Below are 25,807 nucleotides of genomic sequence, written 5' to 3' on the forward strand. Positions count from 1 at the left end.
GCAGCACAGGGGAGAAGGAAGCAGTGTCTCCCTCCCCCCTGTGCCGCTGCTGCCACCAATGAAAGGAAAGAGGAGGGGAGGGGCTGTGGTCACTGTGCCACCAATTATGTTAACTCACTTATTCATTCAAATTTAACAGGAGACGGGAGCTGGCTGCAGAATCATATAGCCGCACACAACCTCTATGACAAGTAGCTGCCATCCGCGGCAGTTAACCCCTGCCGCACCTGAGGGGTTAACTGCCGTGGATCGCAGCTACCACTCATAGAGGTCGGGTGCTGCTATATGATTCTGCAGCCAGCTCCCGCCTCCTGTATATGAATTAATGGGCGAGTTATCTTCATTGGTGGCGGAGTGCCCCCCCCCCTTCAAATGTATTAAAGGGAGTCTGTCACCAAAATATGACATTGTACACCACTTACATGGCTCTCTAGCACACTTATCCATGATTCAAATAGTACCTTTGTAATTTTCTTCTGAGTTTCACCAGCAGGAAAAACGCACTTTAATCCATATGCAAATGAGGGCTCGCAAGTGCCCAGGGGCGGCGTTCTGTGTGTAGGTGCCCAGGCTGCTCTGCCTTTTTACATTACTCCTCCCCAGCCTCTTCCTTGGCCCGCCCTGCAAGTCCCTTGCGTCATCCACAGGACCGGCCGATATACCATGCGTGCGCACAGGAATGAAACCAGTGACTATAGGGTGGACCAGAAGCAAACAGGAGGACTGGAGGCCCCGCACGCGGGATATCGGCCGGTCCTGTGGATGACACAAGGGACTTGCAGGGCAGCCAAGGAAGAGGCTGGGGAGGAGTAAGGTAAAAAGAAGGCAGAGCAGCCTGGGCACCTACACACAGAACGCTGCCCCAGGGCACTTGCGAGCCCTCATTTGCATATAGATTAAAGTGCGTTTTTCCTGCTGGTGAAACTCAGGAGAAAATTACAAAGGTACCATTTGAATCATGGATAGGTGTGCTAGAGAGCCATGTAAGTGGTGTACAATGTCATATTTTGGTGACAGACTCCCTTTAAAAACCGAAGCCCCCCAGTATTAATCATTAGTGGCAGTGGCCACAGGGTCCCCTCCTCCTCATTGGTGGCAGTGGCAGCTTCTGATCGTAGCCCCAACAGTGTAAGCCTGGGGCTCCGATCGGTTACCATGGCAGCCAGGATGCTACTGAAGCCCTGGCTGCCATAGTCAGCTCCCTGCTGATGTATGCACAAAGCACAGAGCAGCAGGGAGAGTGTAAAGTCCTATTCACCCTAATAGAACTCTAGGGGGCTAATAGTTAGTATAAAAAAAAAAGTAAAAAAAAAACACAAACACCAAAATATTAAGTATAAATGAAAAAGAAAGATTAACAAAAAAAAAAGCTACACATTTTCAGCAGAGTTGTGTAGGAATTTTTTGTTTTTTCAAAAATGAAAATGCACAGAATATCAGTATAAATTATCGGCTATCGGCCTGAAAGATCACAGATTATCGGTATCGGCTCTACAAAATCTATATCAGTCGATCCCTAGTTAGAAGAGACTAAGTACCTGGGGTATTTCATTCGGCGTGGAGTCCTCAAACCCCAAGTGAACAAAATAGAGGGGATACGGAATTGGCCCCGACCTGTCACAACTAGGCAAATAAAGTAATTCCTGGGAATTGTGGGCTATTACATGAGGTTTGTTCCCCACTTTGCTACTCTAGCCGCGCCCTTCACAGAACTCTTGAAGGGACAGAAGTCAATGATGGTTCGCTGGGATGATCGGGCGGAACAGGCTTTCTCCGCTTTGAAGTCAGCCCTGTGCGGGTCCCCGGTTTTGGTGACGCCCGACTTCAAAAGGGAGTTTATAGTACAGACCAATGCCTCCGAAGTAGGCCTCTGTTCTTTACTGTCTCAGGAAGTCAATGGGGAGGAGCATCCCGTTGTCTTCCTCAGCCGTAAGCTCACCCCAGCCGAGACCCTGTATAGTATAGTAGAGAGAAAGTGCCTGGCTATCAAGTGGGCACTAGAATCTCTCCGCTATTATTTATTGGGGAGAAAATTCTGCCTGGTGAGCTTACGGCTGAGGAAGACAACAGGATGCTCCTCCTCATTGACTTACAGGAGAGGTTTTGTCTGGGAAAGCAGGTATTTTCCTCCCAGCATGTGCTGCTGGGCTTATTTACAGCCAGGTGAGGTCAAATACCGGACCCGATTTTAAATGCCGGTCCGGGTTTTGGCAGCACCTGGCTGTCCGTAAATAGGCAGCTGGGCTCAGAAGCCAGATCTCTGTGTTGGGATCTGGGAGCCTTGTATCTGGATGAAGGCTTGCTACCTGTTTGGCGGGAAAACAGGTTGGTGCTGCTATGGTCAAGGACTCTTTGAGGCAGAATTGCCACATGGTGTGAACTACCACCAACACCGCAAGGTGACTTTTTGTTTGATTATGACTGCTTGTTTTGTCACTTGCCTAAAGTGTGAATAAAACACTGAACTGTTTGATCCAAAGAACTTATTGCCTCTATACTGCGTCCGCTAATCCTGTCTACCAGAGCGAAACCCCACAGTTCTGAGTATTTGATCATTTTCAAAGTAACTCCATAGAAGCATGGGTCTCTTTCATTCCAACTGCATGAGCCAATGGAACAGATGGTTTTTCGTTACCACTGTGCAACAAGACAGCTTTCAAACTTGTTTTGCTAGAGTCTATGAATAGCCTCCATTCAACGGGAACATGTGTACCATCGAAGTCCATCATAAGACCATTTACATCAGTACAGAAACAGACATCGCTTTCCATTGCATAGTATGCAGCTAACTTGGTGTGTTGATGATGAAAGTGTGAAGTTGTGGTGCCTCATCGTATCAAATTCCTTTCCTGAAGTCTAGAAGCTAGCAGTTCTGACTTTTCTTTGCATTTTCCATTCTTGACACCAGGCCATCTTCCAAAAGTCTTCGCCTCACTGTGCGTGCAGATGCGAACACCTGCCTGCTGCCATTCCTGAGCAAGCTCTGCACTGGTGGCACTCCGATCCCGCAGCTGAATCCTCTTTAGGAGACGATCCTGGCGCTTGCTGGACTTTCTTGGACGCCCTGAAGCCTTCTTAACAAGAATTGAACCTCTTTCCTTGAAGTTCTTGATGATCCTATAAATTGTTGATTGAGGTGCAATCTTAGTAGCCACAATATCCTTGCCTGTGAAGCCATTTTTATGCAACATTGCATAAACATGGCTGCACGCGTTTCTTTGCAGGTCACCATGGTTAACAATGGAAGAACAATGATTTCAAGCATCACCCTCCTTTTAACATGTGAAGTCTGCCATTTTAACCCAATCAGCCTGACATAATGATCTCCAGCCTTGTGCTCGTCAACATTCTCACCTGAGTTAACAAGACGATTACTGAAATGATCTCAGCAGCTCCTTTAATGACAGCAATGAAATGCAGTGGAAAGTTTTTTTTGGGATTAAGTTAATTTTCATGGCAAAGAAGGACTATGCAATTCATCTGATCACTCTTCATAACATTCTGGAATATATGCAAATTGCTATTATAAAAACTTAAGCAGCAACTTTTCCAATTTCCAATATTTATGTAATTCTCAAAACTTTTGGCCACCACTGTATGCAATATGAAATGGTGCTATTATAAAGTATAACTTGTCTCTCAAAAAACAATCTCATATGGCTATGTGAACTGCAAAATAAAAAGTTATGGCTTCTGGAACGCAGGGAGAAAAAAAAACGTAAATGCAAAAAACTAAAAATCTCCCAGTCAACCAAGGGATTAATGACCTATCCTATATATACAGTTGTGTTCAAAATTATTCAACCCCCAATGCTGTAAAGGGTTTTAGGGAATTTAGTGTACATTTGTAATTGTGTTCAGAATGAAATCTTACAAGGACTTTTTAAAGAACCAAATGCAACTAAAATGACATCAATAGTTTTTTTAATACAGTATTAAATGTTTTTTTTTTGTGATTTCTTCATTGACACAATTATTCAACCCCTTAAAGACTACCACTCTTAAGAACAGAGGTTCATTCAAGTGTTTTCGATCAGGTATTGAAAACACCTGTGGATGCCAAGGAGCAGCAATCAAGCATAATAAGCACCAATTAGGCAGATTTAAAAGGATTGTGATACTCAGCTCCTTCTAGACATTTACTGGTGTGTTTACAAACATGGTGAAGTCAAGAGAATGGTCCAGGAAGACAAGAGAAGAGGTGATTTCTCTTCACAGGAAGGGCAATGGCTATAAGAAGATTGCAAAGATGTTAAACATACCAAGAGACACCATAGGAAGCATCATTCGCAAATTCAAGGCAAAGGGCACTGTTGAAATGCTACCTGGTCGTGGCAGAAAGAAGATGCTGACTTTGACTGCTGTGCGCTACCTGAAGCGCAAAGTGGAGAAAAGTCCCCATGTGACTGCTGAGGAACTGAAAAAAGATTTGTCAGATGTGGGTACTGAAGTTTCAGCTCAGACAATAAGGCGCACACTGCAGGCCTCCATGCCAGAACTCCCAGGCTCACCCCCTTGCTGTCTCCAAAGAATAAGAAGAGTCGACTGCAGTATGCCAAAAGTCATGTGGACAAACCACAAACAAAATTAGAACTGTTTGGGCCCATGGATCAACGCTATGTTTGGAGGAGGAAGAACAAGGCCTATGAAGAAAAGAACACCTTGCCTACTGTGAAGCATGGCGGGGGGTCAATCATGCTTTGGGGCTGTTTTGCTTCTACAGGTACAGGGAAGCTTCAGCGTGTGCAAGGTACCATGAATTCTCTTCAGTACCAGGAGATATTGGATGAAAATGTGATGCAGTCCGTCACAAACCTGAGGCTTGCAAGACGTTGGACCTTTCAACAGGACAATGATCCCAAGCATACCTCCAAGTCCACTAGAGCAGTGTTTTCCAACCTTTTTTGTGCAAAGGCACACTTTTTTCATGAAAAAAATCACGAGGCACACCACCACTTTTTTGACTTAGCTATAAGTTCAGCAACGTGATAGCTAGCTTTAAGAGCTCTTTCATTTACCTTTGTGGTTTTTCTCATGAAAGTTGCCTGTTTCTCCGTGTTTTCACGCAGGCGAACAAAATAGTCCGCATTCTTGTTTTGAAGCGAAGGGTGTTTCGTTTGGAGATGGCGTTTAAGTTTACTTGGGACCATAGCACTGTTAGATAGCTTTTCACCACACACCAAGCACAGTGGAGTTGGTTTCTTTGCATCTCCGGTGAAAGTAAATCCAAATGAAATATAGCTTTCGCTATATTGCCTTGTGCCAGAGAATTTGCTTGAGCTAACCATCTTTGCTTTCTTTTGATCCCCACTCATACTTGGGCTCTCATCTGGCTCCGAATTTTGTTCAGGGTCCAGTTCTTTCCTTTTCAAAAACTTGTCCATCACTGTATCTGCTCCTGTCTCACTGTCACTCAGTACTTACTGTGCTTGTCTCCTCCAGATAGCCGCTGTCCGTCACACCTAAGGCGCTCTTCTCCATCCAGATCCATCAATCAGCGCTCTTCTGCTCATGTCTCCTCCAGATCCATCACTCAGCGCTCCTCTGCGCTGCGATGCGATAATCAGATCCATCGGCGCTCTTCTGCGCATCGGTGATCTACTGCGATGTCTCCTCCTGTCAGACTGTAACAGGACAGTGACACCGGAGCTATATAGTCCGTAACATGCGGCTTCAGCTCACAAATAGACCAAATTGGAATTTTTCCCCACGGCACACCAGACAATATCTCACGGCACACTAGTGTGCCGCGGCACAGTGGTTGAAAAACACTGCACTAGAGCATGGTTGCAGATTAAAGGCTGGAACATTTTGAAGTGGCCATCGCAGTCACCAGACTTAAATCCGATTGAGAACCTCTGGTGGGACTTAAAGAAAGCAGTTGCAGCGCGCGAGCCTAAGAATGTGACTGAACTGGAGGCTTTTGCCCATGAAGAATGGTCGAAGATACCTGTAGATCGCTGCAAGACACTTGTGTCAAGCTATGCTTCACGTTTAAAAGCTGTTATAACTGGAAAAGGATGTTGTACTAAGTACTAAGATTGAATGTCACTTGGGGGTTGAATAAAACTGATAATGATGTGAGCACAGAAAATACATTTGTGGTTATTTCATTATAAATGTTATGTTATATTTGTCTGACTTACAAGTGCCTCTTTGATTTAATTGTAAACAAGATGACTGAAATGATCAAAATCAATGTCAAACTGGCCAAAACACTCAATTTCAGTGGGGGTTGAATAATTTTGAACACAACTGTACACTGCGTGCAGAATTATTAGGCAAATGAGTATTTTGACCACATCATCCTCTTTATGCATGTTGTCTTACTCCAAGCTGTATAGGCTCGAAAGCCTACTACCAATTAAGCATATTAGGTGATGCGCATCTCTGTAATGAGAAGGGGTGTGGTCTAATGACATCAACACCCTATATTAGGTGTGCATAATTATTAGGCAACTTCCTTTCCTTTGGCAAAATGGGTCAAAAGAAGGACTTGACAGGCTCAGAAAAGTCAAAAATAGTGAGATATCTTGCAGAGGGATGCAGCACTCTTAAAATTGCAAAGCTTCTGAAGCGTGATCATCGAACAATCAAGCGTTTCATTCAAAATAGTCAACAGGGTCGCAAGAAGCGTGTGGAAAAACCAAGGCGCAAAATAACTGCCCATGAACTGAGAAAAGTCAAGCGTGCAGCTGCCAAGATGCCACTTGCCACCAGTTTGGCCATATTTCAGAGCTGCAACATCACTGGAGTGCCCAAAAGCACAAGGTGTGCAATACTCAGAGACATGGCCAAGGTAAGAAGGCTGAAAGACGACCACCACTGAACAAGACACACAAGCTGAAACGTCAAGACTGGGCCAAGAAATATCTCAAGACTGATTTTTCTAAGGTTTTATGGACTGATGAAATGAGAGTGAGTCTTGATGGGCCAGATGGATGGGCCCGTGGCTGGATTGGTAAAGGGCAGAGAGCTCCAGTCCGACTCAGACGCCAGCAAGGTGGAGGTGGAGTACTGGTTTGGGCTGGTATCATCAAAGATGAGCTTGTGGGGCCTTTTCGGGTTGAGGATAGAGTCAAGCTCAACTCCCAGTCCTACTGCCAGTTTCTGGAAGACACCTTCTTCAAGCAGTGGTACAGGAAGAAGTCTGCATCCTTTAAGAAAAACATGATTTTCATGCAGGACAATGCGTCCAAGTACTCCACAGCGTGGCTGGCAAGAAAGGGTATAAAAGAAGAAAATCTAATGACATGGCCTCCTTGTTCACCTGATCTGAACCCCATTGAGAACCTGTGGTTCATCATCAAATGTGAGATTTACAAGGAGGGAAAACAGTACACCTCTCTGAACAGTGTCTGGGAGGCTGTGGTTGCTGCTGCACGCAATGTTGATGGTGAACAGATCAAAACACTGACAGAATCCATGGATGGCAGGCTTTTGAGTGTCCTTGCAAAGAAAGGTGGCTATATTGGTCACTGATTTGTTTTTGTTTTGTTTTTGAATGTCAGAAATGTATATTTGTGAATGTTGAGATGTTATATTGGTTTCACTGGTAAAAATAAATAATTGAAATGGGTATATATTTGTTTTTTGTTAAGTTGCCTAATAATTATGCACAGTAATAGTCACCTGCACACACAGATATCCCCCTAAAATAGCTAAAACTAAAAACAAACTAAAAACTACTTCCAAAAATATTCAGCTTTGATATTAATGAGTTTTTTGGGTTCATTGAGAACATGGTTGTTGTTCAATAATAAAATTAATCCTCAAAAATACAACTTGCCTAATAATTCTGCACTCCCTGTATATGTAGAAACATGAAAACGAAGCCCACGATTTCAAATCCAGTGATATACATTACAGACCAAAAGTTTGGACACACCTTCTCATTCAAAGAGTTTTCTTTATTTTCATGACTATGAAAATTGTAGATTCACACTGAAGGCATCAAAACTATGAATTAACACATGTGGAATTATATACATAACAAACAAGTGTGAAACAACTGAAAATATGTCATATTCTAGGTTCTTCAAAGTAGCCACCTTTTGCTTTGATTACTGCTTTGCACACTCTTGGCATTCTCTTGATGAGCTTCAAGAGGTAGTCCCCTGAAATGGTTTTCACTTCACAGGTCTGCCCTGTCAGGTTTAATTAGTGGGACTTTTTGCCTTATAAATGGGGTTGGGACCATCAGTTGCGTTGAGGAGAAGTCAGGTGGATACACAGCTGATAGTCCTACTGAGTAGACTGTTAGAATTTGTATTATGGCAAAAAAAAAGCAGCTAAGTAAAGAAAAACGAGTGGCCATCATTACTTTAAGAAATGAAGATCAGTCAGTCAGCCAAAAAATTGGGAAAACTTTGAAAGTAAAGGGCTATTTGACCATGAAGGAGAGTGATGGGGTGCTGCGCCAGATGACCTGGCATCCACAGTCACCGAACGTGAACCCAATCGAGATGGTTTGGGGTGAGCTGGACCGCAGAGTGAAGGCAAAAGGGCCAACAAGTGCTAACCATCTCTGGGAACTCCTTCAAGACTGTTGGAAGACCATTTCAGGGGACTACCTCTTGAAGCTCATCAAGAGAATGCCAAGAGTGTGCAAAGCAGTAATCAAAGCAAAAGGTGGCTACTTTGAAGAACCTAGAATATGACATATTTTCAGTTGTTTCTCACTTGTTTGTTATGTATATAATTCCACATGTGTTAATTCATAGTTTTGATGCCTTCATAGTCATGAAAATAAAGAAAACCCTTTGAATGAGAAAGTGTCTAAACTTTTGGTCTGTACTGTATATCTGAAGTGTGCGTAATGAGATTAAGGTATTTTGCAGTTTTTGGGCCTCATTTTTTATTTAGCAAAGGCACACAGTGAAGCCAGTCATCGTTTGCATGAAGATTCTGTTTACCTTTAGGTCTAGTTATACTTTTTAGTCATGTTTTCCTTTCTTTTTGACAGACATAATATCATACTGAGGTATTCTATTCAATAAAAAACTCAAAAATTAAAACAAGTGATATTTATGTCTGTCATACCGTCATGGAAGCCATGACAGCTTTTTCAGAGCTATTGTGGAACCTTATCAAATATTTCTGTTATTACTTACATAAAATCATACTTGTTGTAATATTCATATGAGGTATACCAGAATTGACATTGACATTTGACATAATGGGACATTTATCAAAACTGGTGTACCTATAAGCCAGTCTTAATCTCCCTGCACTGGTTTGAGATGCACCTAATTTAAGAGGCAGATCCCTCTTAATAAATTAGCGCATCCCTGCCGTGTCTTGCGCCAGATACTGAAGTCTACTCCGGCTACAGTCTGACTTAGACTTCAGGTATTGTAACGGTCGCGTACACACACACACAGGGGGGAGGGAAGTGACCACTGCGCTCCACCCTTACCCCTGGCCCTGCCTACTTGCCTCACGAGTCCTAATGACAGGGGACAACTGGACGGCAATCCCTAACTTGGAATAAGTGCAGGGATGACAGACAGACAAACAACAGGACGTGAACGGACCGAGTCAATACCAGGAAAGCTACAAAGTACAAAAGGAGTCAGCAGAGGATCGTCAGGAGGAGGCCGGGGTCAAATACCAGGAGAGCAGCAAAGTACACTAGGAGCAGGCAGAGGATCGTCAGGAATTCAGCAGGAGGTAAGTACGCCAGGAAAGACCAAATCACAGGTGGAACCTAAATTAACAGGCAACTAGTGGCCAGCAGGCTGCCTGTATTTATAGAGGGGAGTGAGGGTCATGTGACGTGGCCAGCGTCACATGACCGACAGACCAACCAGTCGAGCACCGAGTGATCAGCTCGGCGCTCAAGGCAGACTAGGAGCAGGGAGCCACCCAGCTAGTAAAGCCACCCTGGGAATGAGGTCAAACACAGATCCTCATTCCCAAAGCTAAGCAACAGTTCTGCGGGTAATGGGGGACCGAGTGCACCTTCGGAACCCCGTTACAGGTATGATTTATGCCACTTTCTGGCAAAAGCCCCGCCTTTTGCACTAAGCCCTGCCCATTTTATAAGCTCTTTGGAAAAGTGCAGAGAAGCTTAAAAAATCATAAATGATTGCGCAAATATGGTGTGTGCCACAATTTCCTACTTTTTTTTACGCCACAATAGTGGAATAACACCTCTAGTAAATGCCTCCCAATGTTGAGCATTACTTTGCTTCCCATGACTGTCGATAAACTTTAGTGAGTAATAAGTGAGTGACCTTCCAAAAATAAATATTTAAAGGCTATGAACGCCTTCTACTTAAATGCATGTCTTTGTGGCCAAAAAACATTTTGGTCATAAATCAGCTCCACGTATATTCATAAAACCTGCGCAACGTATATGTACCCCCGAATTGTTAATTAAGTGGGAAGGAGAGGTTATTGAAAGCTCTCTACGCTTTATGCGCCTTCTGCTAGATCAAGAAAAAGTGAACCTGGAGAACGTCCATAAATCACTGAATAATCAGGTGGAGATAGCATTGAAATTTAAGGAAAATCTGGATTTCTCAAAAAAAGAATCTGAGTTGCAAGTGAATGTAGAAAGGTTTAAATCTAATCTTGTAGAGCGAAAACATCGCCAATTTATTAAAGATCTGACTGAATTCAGAAACAAAACGGCCTACACTGTAGTGCAATCTACTGAAAAAATCTCTGATCTAGAGCACTACCAGTCGCAGCAATACCAATACTCAGGTCGTAGATCTAACCGAAGAGGTAGAGGCCCAGGCAGAGGGAGGAATTATTATAATCCCAAATCTCAATCAAGGGGATATCAGTCCACAAATCTGGAACATCATGGGGCGTACAGGCCCCTCCCCCGGTGAGCCACAATACGGAGGCAGAAGCCAGGTTGGAACAAACAGAAGGAGTGACACTGATGCGATGGGGCAACCTCATTGGATGTCTCCTCATTTTCAACTTCTGTCAGTGTGCCTTTTTTAGGTCAACCTCTCCCAAATACATACGCACTGAGGGATCGAGCTCAAGTGCAGACCCAACCCACCAAGAGACACTGGGCCAGATTTATCATTACTCTGACAGCTCACTCCACTTTCATATATGGCTAAAGTCAGTTTTAGCCAAGTCAGATTTATGATCGGCCCTTTAAGACTGTAATAAATGTGGTTTGATGGTAGCAGTTTATTTGTCAGTAAGCAGCTTTACAAAAGTCGCACATCTTTACGAAAAAGTCGCACGTTTTTATGAAAAAGTCGCATGTTCTATTAAAAAGTCTCAGAAGATAAGCATGGTCCTCACTGGAGTGAAATTGGGACTTTTTTGCGACTTTTTTGCGACTTTTTTAAATAGTCCCAATAGTAAATCTGTCTAGAGATTCATTTACATAAGAAAACACGCCCACTTTCAGAAAACTGGCGAGCATAGTGCAGAGCAGAAAAAAGTCGCAAATTTGTGCGCAGTTTTAGCGTTTGGGACTTTTTTGGGACTTTTTCACTCCATTATTCTGACTTGAGCTAATGATAAATCTGGCCCACTGAGAATACAGGAAACACAACCTGTGATTCTCAACCTCTCTGGAGTTGAGTTATCAGATAGGAAGATGGGAATATTAACCAAGGGCCTGTCTTTTGTACCCACCACATACTTTAAGGCATTCGAGTGGTTAAAGGACCTCCATCTTTTTGTCAGAAAACTGAGGTGGCGCAAAATTTTTTTGTACTGCTGATAAAAAAAAGAAGCGCTGAGCTTGGGTTGGAACCGAGTGATCTGACGGGCTTCGATACCCTAGTAGAACTACTTGAGGATAATGATCGCCCGAAAGGCCAGGGCCCCTTCACCAATCTCAGAAACAAGAGTACCAGGATGCCTCCTAAAACATTGGGGGAGGCTCACATTGACTTGTTTCTGAAATCGGTCACTCGAGACATAGACAACATTGTATCAACCTCTAATAGAACTAATAAAAATTACACATCTATGGAGATGGAAACACTATATGTACTCAGCACAAATAAAAACTTGATCTTTAAACCATCTGATAAAGGGGGTAATGTGGTAGTGATGTCCAACCAGCAGTATAGGGACATGTGCCTGTCCCTCCTCTCTGATCGAACCAGCTACGAACTACTTAAATGTGACCCAACCGTAGGCTACACTCAAACACTATCCCAGATTCTACGGGAGGCCCTTGAGGGGAGACTCATTGATCGACAGGAGTGCGACTACCTTGGACCACCAAACCCCAAGGTGGCAACATTTTACTGCCTCCAAAAGATACATAAAGGAACCGTCCCCCTCAAGGGTCGACCTATTGTATCTGGGATGGGGACCCTGACTGAGCATGTGGGTACTTATATAGACAAGATACTACATCCCTTTGTCACGTCATTACCATCTTATCTGCGTGATACAACCGACCTCCTGAAGCGCATTGAGGGCGTAACGGTAGACACAGGGGTATGGTTGGCCTCCATTGACGTGGAAGCCTTATACACGTCTATTTCCCACAATAAGGGCCTTGCAGCTGTCAAATACTTCCTAGACTCCCGATCGAACGATCTCAAAGACCACAACCAATTCGTAATCCGGTTACTGGACTTCGCCCTTAATCATAACTATTTTGTATTTAACTACCACCAGCTCAGGGGCACTGCGATGGGGAACCCATGCGCCCCTACTTACGCAAATTTGCTCCTGGGCTGGTGGGAGGACACGGTTGTTTTTACTGATGATATGCAGAAATGGACAAGGCATATAATGTTTTGGTTGAGATTCATCGACGACATTCTGTTGTTGTGGTCAGGCTCGTCCGATGACTTTAAAGGCTTCATGCAGGATCTAAATATAAAACATATAGGCTTGTTTTTCACGTTTGAATTACAGCATCAGAGTATAAACTTCTTGGACGTACAAATCAACAGAAATGCGAATGGCATCTTAGCGACAACGTTATTCCGCAAACCGACGTCCACTAACAGTCTGTTCAGATGGGAAAGCTTTCACCCCAAACCACTGAAACGGGGCATCCCTAAGGGCCAGTTTCTGCGAATACGCAGAAACTGCTCAGATCAGATAGAATTTAGAAATCAGGCCTCCATATTATTCCATCGATTTAAACAGAGGGGTTACTCAGATGCCTGCCTGTATGACGCGTGGAACCACGCAGAGTCTGTGGATAGATCCACACTTATCCACTCTGTTGGGAAGCAGGGAAGCTTGAATGAGGTCATCAGGATCATAGGAACATATGATACGGAGTCCCAGCAGGTTCGGGAAATAATAGGACGCTATTGGTCATTATTAAAATCAGACCCGGACCTCACAGAGCTCCTCCCCGAACGCCCGTCAATTACGTTTAGACGGGGTCGGAGTATTGGTGATCAGTTGGTACATAGCCACTTTGAAGCACCCCCAGCGCAGAGCACATGGCTCACGAACAGAAGGGTTGGGACCCACAAATGTTGGAGATATAAGGCTTGTTCCTTTATTGAGGTAGGCAATACATTTTGCAACAGTAGCCGGGACCACACATATACGGCTCGCTCTTTTGCGAATTGCAATACTGCTGGCTTGGTGTATAAGGCACAATGTGGATGTGGACAGAGCTACGTTGGTAAAACGTGTTGGGCTTTTAAAAAGAGAATATTGGAGCATGTCGGAGATGTCCGTAATAAACGTGACAAACCATTGTCCAGACATGTTGTACTCCAACATGGAGCAGATCCAAATACGCTGCGTTTCTCTATGATAGAGACCATCAAACACTCTATCAGAGGAGGTGAAATAGACACCATTTTGAAGCAAAAGGAGTCCAGATGGATCCATAGGTTAAATACTATGTCACCACTGGGAATTAATGAGAACATTGATTTCTCTTGCTTCATCTAGTCTGCCATGAACTATCGATATAAGAGTGTGGTTATATTATAGATGGGGGTTGATTGTACTGGGGGGGGGGGGCTTGTAGCCATCTCCTACACCCTGCTATCCCATTTTCTCTTATAGTAAATAAAACAAACGTTAAAATAATATAAAACAAGAACAAGATCTAATTTAGCATAAAAATTAAAAATAAATATATACACGGGACTGACAGAAGTGTGTAGGACGCTAATTTAATACAACAATGTATAATTGTACGGTCAGACAGCAAGGGGTATACACTGCCCCTCTCCATTACAGACACTCTCATCTACACGTTAACCATATTATGACGGATGGGGCCATCATCTATATATGGTTGTATGATCAGATTTTCTACAGTCAATATATATAGGCAATAGGGATCCATCCCTGTACTTGGGCTATCAGCCAGACGGGTATATGGTATAGCTGATTAAACCAAACTAATCCATATGGGATGTATCTATAGTTATTATACTAATATGGGCCGATTGATATCCATATACTCCGGCTTTGACTGGGCGGTCTAGGACATCATGCATCTACCGTCTACCTACCAGCCTGTTAATGTGCCTACTAAATGGGAGCAGGTCCGTGGTTCGGCCAGTGACGTCAGGGGGAGGCGCGGCAGCTAACTACTGGGCGGTGCGAGGACGCAGAAGGGGAGGAGCGATAACGACGCTCCTCTCTGAGTGTCATGTGACCGGCGATGACACATGGGGCGTGGTCTCCTAGTGATGCGGTGACGCCTCGGAGGAGGGGACCATGAAACACACCCCCTGATCTGAGCGGCGCTCTGACCCCGCCCCCAACGTCAGCAGAGAGCGCTATTTAAACCAGGAGAAGCATACAGCTGGTTACTCCACATAGGATTCAATGGGGCACCGGTGCTGGTACGTCCTGCAGGGCACTGAACGGCCAACCAAACAAGGCTAATAATGTAGGTAAATAATATAGAAATGATGGCTAAGATGTACCTTTTTCTATTATATCTCCTGATAGATTATCACTGATCAAGCCGGAGTATGGTGGGCTGCGACATCATCTCATGGACGCACCTAACCTACCCCATATGGTGATTTGTGGGCACGCAAGTACCATTAACATCATAACTATCACCCATGTTTTTTGCTCACATGAAATAATCAAGATGACCATTATTGGTGTATCATGAGCAGCTACACTATTATTGTTTATATGGTGATATGTTTAGATGTTTGTTTCTATAGGGGAAACTGATCTATCCCCTAAATGCGGGCTTCGACCCAGATGCATGTGGTCTTGACTGTACCGTCCAAGAGTGTGGACTGGTGTTGTTGGGCTGTAAAGATTGAAAGCCTAACACTGGTGATAAGTCTAGTTTACTATCATCCATGAGGAGGAAAACTGTATCCTGCTCATGTTAACACTGATGCCTTTATATATCCCCTGATGAGCCCAGGTTATTGGTATGGGCGAAACGCGTTGGAATTATATATGTATACCAATAATATGTTCGGCATCGCAATGAACGGCTGCACTACAATTAGGCACTACTGAGGGTGTCAAGCAGCCATTTTGAATGTGTATCACATAATATCTTTCTTTTTTCACTCAAAAAACTACATTTTGGTTCTAGCATGTATCTGTATGATGCAAAACCTTAGGATATATCTTTATTATTTTTTCTGTATTTAGCCCAGGTCACCCCCTAGGACATTACAATTAGACCTAGTCCAATCACCATTGATAGGGATATACCAGGGTAATACAGGAGGTTCCGGAACACGGGATCGCCCCTATCGGGGCGGCTATTCCGTTTTTTAGGCAGGAATAAATATCTTAGGGCCACAACTAGGGATAGGCCCGCTTTAGATATCAGCATCCTGCCCGGTATCCAACGTTCCTCAGGGGTCCCTCCTGGATAGAGATATAACCTGGTACAGAGCACCTACTGCTGGTCCATCAAAATATTGTCGATTTTTGTTCTTTTTTCCTTTTTTGTGTGTTTGTTCTAAATGGGAGTTTGTTATTTTATGCGTATTATAGAATAAAGGCTACGTTTTAAGACAGGTGGTATCCTGTGACTACATAATATATACATACCATCCGTAATTTATCTCCCTCAGACGGGACATTGTCTTCACTGTGACTACATAAATCAGCTTAGAAAATCGTTTAACGGAGGAGAGAGAGGGGCTAATGACTGACCCATGAGGCATAGTCTCTGATTGATTTTACTGTGAGCGAGATTCTGTGGCTACTATGTGGGTCATTTACGAACGGTCATTTACGAACAACATGCACCATGTTGTGGCAGAATCTCCGACTTCTTCCATGCTCAGACCAGGTCTAAAAAAGGGGTCGTGGCATGGGCAGGGAAGGGGACAGGCCGGGAGGCCCGTCTCATTTATCATTTTCTACACCTGATTTAGGCATAGAAAATGGTCTAAATGTAACACAGAAAGGAAGCTGTCTTACATTTAGAATGAGCGGTGGATACGCCAAAGTTATGTAGAGGCCAGTGGCTCTACATAACTTTGGCAATCTACCGCCAGTGCAGGGGCTTATTAAGACCAGCGTTTTAATAAATGTGCCCCTATGTGCTATGATGCATAGAGGTTGCAGAAGCCAAATAGTGCAAACATTTTAATAAACAAAATACATTAAGTAAAAAATATTGTCCCAAAATGTGTCCATAACCTTTAAATGACAAATTTAGCTCACTACATATCTAATTTCACTTGTCGAAACATGTGATTTAGACACATATACACTCCTCAACATTGAAATTGCAACACCAAGAAGGAAAAGTGGTGGAATTATGAAAATGACAGCTTGAGAGAAATGTTAATGATATGCAAATGATAAAAAATGTAAACAAAATATTCAAAGCATCTCGATTTATTAAGTATCAAGTATGAGTGCCACATGCAGAAATACATGCACTTACACACTTTAGCATGCTGTCAGTGAGGTTATTAATGGTTGTCTGAGGAAGGCTCTGCCATGCTGAATGGACTTGGGCACGTAAATCATCAAGATCTAATGTTGGCAGCTCCCTTAGTAATTGCCAAACTATAACGTCCCAGACGTGCTCGATAAGAAACGGGTCTAGAGCCGATAAAGGCCATAGTAGCATGTTTAGGCCAAACAGGCTGCTCACGGTAGCTTGAGCAATATGCAGCCTGGTGTTGTCCTGGCACTTTGGAGAAATGTCCGTACCACTGGTTCCACTAGAAAATCATTGTAATGCTGATCTAATAGTGTACCTGAAATGAAGACTATAGGGGTCCAGCTACTGTCCATTATGCCACCCCACGCCATAATCCTGGAAAAATAGAACCAATGTGATATTCCTTTGTGAAGGCCTCTTTATGGCAGGGACTCATTCCTGAAGAGGACAGAAAACACCTTCTGATGGTTTGTGTAGACATTGTTTGTTACCCTAAACATAGGATGTGATGTCCAATTTCACTTGCAGTACAGAATAGATCACTATGCGCCATTCTTCCAATCAAATCCATTAGTGCAGAGGTTCGCCTCTGTGCACGTCTTGCTGTCATTCCTGTTTATCGTTGTTCTCCCAACTACCATGACACGCAACGTTGAACATTTTTCCTTTTTTGTTTAGGCGTGTAGTGATCCGCTGAAGTGATAAATCAAGGTCTTTCAGTTCAAGGATTCTGTCCCTTTCAGTTTGTGACAGTAGCGATAACTGGCATGTTTGCGAAAAGGAGGCATCGCACAATCATCCCACACAACCAAATGCAGTTTTTGAGGTTTCATGCGAATAAAAACATTTGTTTTCAGTCTGGCTTTGATGCCCCTCGTACATGCCAAAAATTGGAGCTAGGTGCTTAAAATTTTTTATCATCTGCAGATTTTAGCAACACCTGCTATTTCCTCGATTTTTACATCCTTATGGCTTGTCCTTGTTGGTGTTGCAATTTCATTCACTGGAGGAAGAACCAATCAAGCGTCATTAAAACTCTATTGCACATTTTTAATATTGTCTTAGTATAGTATGATTAATTAATATATATAACATATATATAAAAATATATAGGGATCATAGGGTTAAATATGTTCTGAGCAAATTATCTGAAATGGTTGCTTACAGAAAATAATTATCTTATTATTCTGGTCAAGCACAATAAATATATGATTGTGTATGGTGCATTATAGCCAATATTGACATTGAATTATTTCATTTTATTTTTATAGGTGGAAACTATTGGTGATGCTTATTGTGTGGCTGGGGGACTGCATAAGGATAGTGACACACATGCTTTTCAAGTTGCTCTGATGGCTTTAAAAATGATGGAACTCTCAGATAAAGTCACGTCTCCTCATGGTGAACCCATAAAGGTCAGTTCATATAAAGACACTTTTAAGTCCTCAGAATCCATACTTCTATTTGGCAGTTTTAGAAAACAACATCTCTTAGGGCTGTAATACACCAACAAATTATCTGACCATTATCTGTCCGATCAGAACAATAGTTGGTGTGCATAACAAAAGTTGTGTGTGTGTGTGTAATAGGCCATCTGACCAATGATTGGTCAGATATCTGTCAGATAATCTTTTGGTGTAATACATCCCTTAGAAAACAATGGGACATATTTATTAATAGGGATTGAAATGTTGAGAACATAAAATTAGACCTGTCAGACAGAATATGGGCCAAATTGGGCCAAGTTTATCACACTGTGTATACTGTAGTGTGCAGTGTGTGATAGTTTTGATGCAAGTTGGCATATTACACACTTTTTACTTCCTTACACCATCTTTTGGATGGCCTACCGTAGACCAGTATTTTATGCCAAAAGATTAGCACATGCTATTAACCCTTTCAAGAACAAGCCATTTTTGACCTTCGTGACCACATCTAATTTAGCAAATCTGATATGTGTCACTTTATGTGCTATTAACTTTGGAATGCTTTTACTTATGCAAACCATTCTGAGATTGTTTTCTCCTGACTTCTCGTGTACTTCATGATAGTCATAAATTTGAGTCAATATATTTCATCTTGATTTATGAAAAAATCCCAAATTTACCCAAAAATTATGTTTTTGTGTCTATATTCTGAACGCCTTATTTTTTATTTATTTTTCTGCCGATCGTCTTGTGCAGGGGCTCGTTTTTTGCAGAAAGAGTTTTTATTGGTACTATTTTTGAGTACATATGATTTTTTGCTCATTCATTATTACACTTTATGGTGCAAGGTGACCAAAAATGGTCGTGGTGGTGGTGTTGGTGGAGCCTCTGGTGCAGGGAGAGGACGTGGCCGTTCTGCCACAGCTACACGTCCTACTGAACCTACTACCTCAGGTCCCAGTAGTAGCCAGAATCTGCAGCGATATTTGGTCGGGCCTAATGCCGTTCTAAGGATGGTAAGGCCTGAGCAAGTACAGGCGCTAGTCAATTGGGTGGCCGACAGTGGATCCAGCACGTTCACATTATCTCCCACCCAGTCTTCTGCAGAAAGCGCACAGGTGGCGCCTGAAACCCATGCCCATCAGTCTGTCACATCACCCCCGTGCATATCGGGGAACCTGTCTGAGCCTCAAGTCATGCAGCAGTCTCTTATGCTGTTTGAAGACTCTGCTGGCAGGGTTTCCCAAGGGCATCCACCTAGCCCTTCCCCAGGGGTGGAAGACATAGAATGCACTGACGCACAACCACTTATGTTTCCTGATGAGGACATGGGAATACCACCTCAGCACGTCTCTGATTATGACGAAACACAGGTGCCAACAGCAGCGTCTTTCTGCAGTGTGCAGACCGAAAAGGAGGTCAGGGAGGAAGACTGGGTGGAAGACGATGCAGGGGACGATGAGGTCCTAGACCCCACATGGAATGAAGGTCGTGCCACTGACTTTCAGAGTTCGGAGGAAGAGGCAGTGGTGAGACCGAGACAACAGCGTAGCAAAAGCGGGAGCAGGGTGCAAAAGCAGAGAAGCCGTCGCCAAAACAGTTCGCCTGCTACTGGCCACCGTCACCAAGGACCGAGCACACCAAAGGCAGCTTCAAGGAGTTCCCTGGCATGGCACTTCTTCACACAATGTGCTGACGACAAGACCCGAGTGGTTTGCACGCTGTGCCATCAGAGCCTGAAGCGAGGCATTAACGTTCTGAACCTTAGCACAACCTGCATGACCAGGCATCTACATGTGAGACACGGGCTGCAGTGGAGTAAGCACCTTCAAAGCCAAGAAAGGGCTCATGCCCCTCCTGCTCCCTCTTCTGCTGCTGCCTCGGCCTCTTTCTCCGCCTCTGGAGGAACGTTGGCACCTGCCGCCCAGCAAACAGAGGATGTGCCACCAACAACACCTCCTTTGCCTGGCGCATGTGCTGAATTTGGTGGTGCAGAAATTCATTCACAACTACCCCGACATGTCAGAGCTGCTGCGTAAAGTGCGGGCCGTCGTGCGCGCTTCCGGCGTTCTCATCCTGCCGCCGCTCGGCTGTCTGCTCTACAGCGTAAATTCGGCCTTCCCGCTCACCGCCTCATATGCGATGTGCCCACCAGGTGGAACTCCACCTTGCACATGCTGGAGAGACTGTGCGAGCAGCAGCAGGCCATAGTGGAGTTTCAGCTGCAGCACGCACGGGTGAGCCGCACTGCGGAACAGCACCACTTCACCACCAATGACTGGGCCTCCATGCGAGACCTGTGTGCCCTGTTGCGCTGTTTCGAGTACTCCACCAACATGGCCAGTGGCGATGACGCCGTTATCAGCGTTACAATACCACTTCTATGTCTCCTTGAGAAAACACTTAGGGCGATGATGGAAGAGGATGTGGCCCAGGATGAAGAGGAGGAAGAGGGGTCATCTCTAACACTTTCAGGCCAGTCTTTTAGAAGTGGCTCAGAAAGAGGTTTTTTCAACAGCAGAGGCCAGGTACAAATTTGGCCAGCCAGGGCCCACTACTGGAGGACGAGGAGGATGGGGATGAAGCATGTTCACAGCGGGGTGGCATCCAACGCAGCTCAGGCCCATCACTGGTGCGTATCTGGGGGTATACAGAGGACGCAGACGATACGCCTCCCACAGAGGACAGTTTGTCCTTACCTCTGGGCAGCCTGGCACACATGAGTGACTACATGCTGCAGTGCCTGCGCAACGACAGCAGAGTTGCCCACATTTTAACGTGTGCTGACTACTGGGTGGCCACCCTGCTGGATCCCCGTTACAAAGACAATGTGCCGTCCTTAATTCCCTCACTGGAGCGTGATCGGAAGATGCGCGACTACAGGCGCACGCTGGTAGACGCGCTCCTGAGAGCATTCCCGACTGACGCCGGGGGACAAGTGGAAGCACAAGGCGAAGGTAGGGGAGGAGGAAGAGGTCGCCAACGCAGCTGTGTCAGAGCCAGCACCTCAGAAGGCAGGGTTAGCATGGCCGACATGTGGAAAAGCTTTGTCACCTCGCCGCAACAACCGGCCCCAACTGCTGATATGGAGCGTCAGCATTTGAACAACATGGTGGAACAGTACCTGTGCACACGACTACACGTACTGACTGATGGTTCTGCCCCATTTAACTTCTGGGTCTCCAAATTGTCCACATGGCCAGAGCTTGCCCTGTATGCCTTGGACGAGGTGCCCTGCAGCCAGTGTACTCTCTTAACGTGTGTTTAGCACGGCAGGAGGCGTCATTACAGACAGACGCAGCCGCCTGTCCACAGCCAACGTGGACAAGCTCACGTTCATTAAAATGAACCAGGCTTAGATCCCTCAGGACTTGTCTCTACCTTGTGCAGAATAGACAGTTCTAACAGCCTCAACCATCCATCCTTGTACTCAAGTGCACTTATTCCTTTTTTTTTTTTATATGCCCCAATATTTTAGGGGATACCCCTATGTAAAAATGCTAAATAACACACATCTGTGTTGGCTACCTATTCCTCCTTCGCCGCTTCTTCCACCTAGACCACCACGTGAGCCTACACGGCCACATCCACCCATTCACCGCCTCCTCAACCTAATTTTTATTTTTTTAAGGTCTTTTATGTTTTTTTTTTATTCATTTCCCTATCCACATTTGCCATGCTCTTAAGCACATTTTGCTGCCTTTTGCAGCCCTCTAGCTCTTTCCATGACATTTTTACAGCCATTTTAGTGCTCAAAAGTTCGGGCCCCTATTGACTTCAATGGGGTTCGGGGTCAAGTTCGGGTACCGAACCCAAATTTCTTTTTCAAGTTCTGCCGAACCCGAACATCCAGGTGTCCGCTCAACTCTAGTAGGGGCTCATTTTTTGCAGGATTAGGTGACTGTTTTATTGATACCAATTTGTGGGACATACGCCTTTTTGATCGCTTGGTGTTGAACTTTTTGTGATGTAAGGTGACAAAAATGGCTTTTTTTGACACTGTTTTTATTTTTTTTATGGTGTTTATGGGGTGGATCATGTGAGATATATATATATATATATATATAGATAGATATATAGAGCCAGTAGTTACGGATGCGGTGATACCTAATATGTGTAGTTTATTTATGTTTTTCATTTTTTTATCTCTTCTAAATAATATAAAAAAGGCAATTTATTTTATTTTTAAGTTACATTTTTATTTATTTTTTTCTTACTTTTTTTTTATTTTCACGCTTTTTTTTTATTTTCACACTTTTTTTTATCAGGTCCAACTTGAATTTCGAAGATCCAGTGGGGCTGATGGCTGTACTATACTTTGCAATGCTTTTGCATTGCAAAGTATAAGACTATCAGTTTTACACTGATAGATGGCAACACTGGATGCCTTTGCAAGGCATCTGGTTGCCATGGCAACCATCGGGCCACTGCCATCGCAGCGCAGCAGCCCGATGGTTAAGAGAGGGAGCCCCCTCCCTCTGTTTAACCCCTTGGATGCCGGCATCTAAAGGGTTGAACCAGAGTGTCAGCATACAGCTGACAATCGCTGCTGATGGCGGCGGTTCAGGAATGGAGCCGCCGCCATCAAATACAGCAGGGGGACCACATCAGGGGCAGGAGGCACAAATGGGGGCAGCGCTGGAAAGGGGGGTACGGCCAGCATAGAGGGGGCACAGATGGGGCACAGTCAGAACATAAGGGGCATGTCCAGGACAGAAGGGGCACGGCAGAACATATCAGGGGGCACAGATTGGGGCACAAATCAGCAGATGCCTGATTTCAGGCTCTGATCTGCAGAGTGCAGATCAGAGCCTGAAACCGGCATTTTTACACTGCCTCGATCCGATTGGTTAGTCTGCATAGACTTACCAATTGGAGCGATCGCCGACAAGGGACCACTCTGATTGGTCCCTTGTCGGCATTACTGGACTGTACGCTGTCCGTGACAGCAGCAGTTCAGGGGCAGAAGCTTTAATCCAAGCGCTTTGCAGAGCTTGGATTAAAGAGCTACCATGACGTTTATATACGTGCTATCTGCACGGGGTATGTGCAAAAAGCACGTAAATAGCCGTATGGCCATCGTAAAGGGGTTAATAAATGTGGATCATTTGATGACTCCTCTTAGCCAAGCTCCCATTTTCTAGACACTTTCAAAACTGTCTAGTGAGGCACAAAAACTTCTAAAACACATAATAAATGGAGCGCACATCATATGTGCCAGTTTTTGTTGCAATTTAAGCCAAAAGTCTTGTGCATTTTGGATTGGTAAATCTGCCCAAGTGTCTCTGATATTTTCTGCTTTGTTAATACAAAATGCTTATAGCTGTAATGACTATCAGTAGTTTTGTCTTTCTTTTTTCTCTTATAGATGCGCATAGGTCTGCACTCTGGTTCAGTTTTTGCTGGTGTTGTAGGTGTAAGAATGCCACGTTACTGCCTTTTTGGAAATAATGTTACACTTGCCAATAAGTTTGAATCTTGCAGTATACCAAGAAAGATAAATATCAGCCCTACAACGTATAGGTAAACTTTTTGTTTGTATTTTAATCTGTAACAATATATAGAGGCAGAGCTCTCACTGGGCTGGCTGTACTAAGTGGGCTTCTGAATAAGTGGGGTTTAAAGAACCGGAGTTTAAAGAGGACCTTTCACCGATCCTGACATTGTGAACTAAGTATCATGACATATACAGCGGCGCCCAGGGATCTCACTGCACTTACTATTATCCCTGGGCGCCGCTTTGTTCTCCCGTTATGTCCTCCGGTATGTTCGGGGACTTGGCGGAGTCTGCCCTTGTTCTGCGGGCGTCTCCTTCTCCTAGGCTGTAGCGCTGGCCAATCGCAGCACAGAGCTCACAGCGTTGGAGGTTTTTTTCTTCCAGTGCCACGAGCGTCACCAGAGAGACAACAGGAGCTTAGGGAGTTAAATAAGTGGCTCAGAAGCTGGTGCAGGAAGGGTTTGGGTTCATGGAGAACTGGGCCGACTTCTCGGTCGGTTACGGGCTGTACAGTAGCGACTTGCTCCACCTTAATGGGGAGGGTGCAACTGCCCTGGGGAAAAAAATCGTTGGATGGCTGGAAGAGCTTTTAAACTAGGATCTGGGGGGAGGGTGGAGGATCATACTAATAAGGGAGTAGAAAGTGTAGATAGAGAGTGGGATATAGTAGGGGACAGTGGGGATTTAGTGGGTGCTGCGGTTAGTGAATAAATTAGGGAGAAGACTGGGCAGAACTATACACCGATGAAATATAGAACTGCTGGTAACAAGAACCTGTTACATACAAACATCAACCAAGGTAACCCGAAAATCCCAGATATTCACTTTACAGGTAATAGTAATTTAAAATGTATATATTATATGGTATGAGACTGGCACTCCCTCGCATGGAAATAGAGCAATAGTAATAGTGTTGTTAACCAATATTTAATTGGCAAAATATATTAAAATACAATACAATACAATATTAAAATGACAATCGCTGCAGCGGAAACAATATCAATCCCTAAAAATACCTAAAATCTAAAACTTGAATAAAAACTCAAAAAAAAGTCCAAAAAGAAGCAGTATTTATTCACGTGGTTCTCAGTGATGGTTCGTTCGTCACTGGTCTCTCTCGTTCGTTATCCACAAATCTCGGAACCGGTTATACGATCAGGGTGTAATATCGCGAGAGGTGAACTTATTCTTGTACTGTCTATTAATATCCGGAGATATACAAAGAAATCAGAGCGCTCCAAAGATAAAGACCCGGAATTTCAGCCATTCAAACTGGTCAGTACAAGTATAAGTTCACCTCTCGCAATATTACACCCTGATCGTATAACCGGATACGAGATTTGTGGATAACGATCGAGAGAGACCAGTGACGAACGAACCAGGTGGGACGCTAATCACTGAGAACCACGTGAATAAATACAGTGAGTAAAAATCAAAAGGATTGAATATTGGGACTGCAGCATAATCGACATTCACCTGTGAGTAAAAACTTGGTGTCCGATTGGATACTTTATCGAATATTTATATCGGACAATTCCGAATATTTGAAAAGGTGCCTTGCATGGATTTTGCATGGTACATTGCATATAAGAAAGGAATGCCAATACTATTATAAGGAATAGACTGACACTTTTGGCTTGCGATATTTTTGTACATTCAGGACGTATGGTCCGCTTCTTTTTGGACTTTTTTTTGAGTTTTTATTCAAGTTTTAGATTTTAGGTATTTTTAGGGATTGATATTGTTTCCGCTAGCAGCGATTGTCATTTTAATATTGTATTGTATTGTAATGTTGTATTTTAATATATTTTGCCAATTAAATATTGTGTAACAACACTATTACTATTGCTCTATTTCCATGCAAGGGAGTGCCAGTCTCATACCATATAATATATACTTTTTATTACGCCTTTGTTGATTTGAGTGAATCAATTTGAGACTAGAGCACCCAATCCAGAATTGTAAGGAGAGTGAGCGGTTTGTCTATACTACTTTAGTAATTTAAAATGTATTTTCACAAATACCAGAAGTCTAGCTAGCAAAATGGTGAAGCTGGAGTCTATGTTA

The 25,807-nt window shown here is 43.9% G+C and overlaps 1 protein-coding gene across 2 annotated transcripts in view; it reads left to right on the plus strand.

The window, feature by feature from the left end:
* The window catches only part of GUCY1A1 (guanylate cyclase 1 soluble subunit alpha 1), a 109,715-nt gene that overhangs the window by 78,864 nt on the left and 5,044 nt on the right, over window positions 1-25,807 (plus strand). The window contains exons 6-7 of one of the 2 annotated variants that reach the window (XM_040418578.1): window positions 18,088-18,231; window positions 23,612-23,766. In XM_040418578.1, the coding sequence (XP_040274512.1) occupies window positions 18,088-18,231; window positions 23,612-23,766 (299 nt within the window). The remainder of the gene's footprint in view (window positions 1-18,087; window positions 18,232-23,611; window positions 23,767-25,807) is intronic. The other variant, XM_040418579.1, reaches the window with a different exon arrangement.

The sequence above is a fragment of the Bufo bufo genome, chromosome 2 (genome assembly GCF_905171765.1).
Source record: "Bufo bufo chromosome 2, aBufBuf1.1, whole genome shotgun sequence".
Lineage (NCBI taxonomy): Eukaryota > Metazoa > Chordata > Amphibia > Anura > Bufonidae > Bufo > Bufo bufo.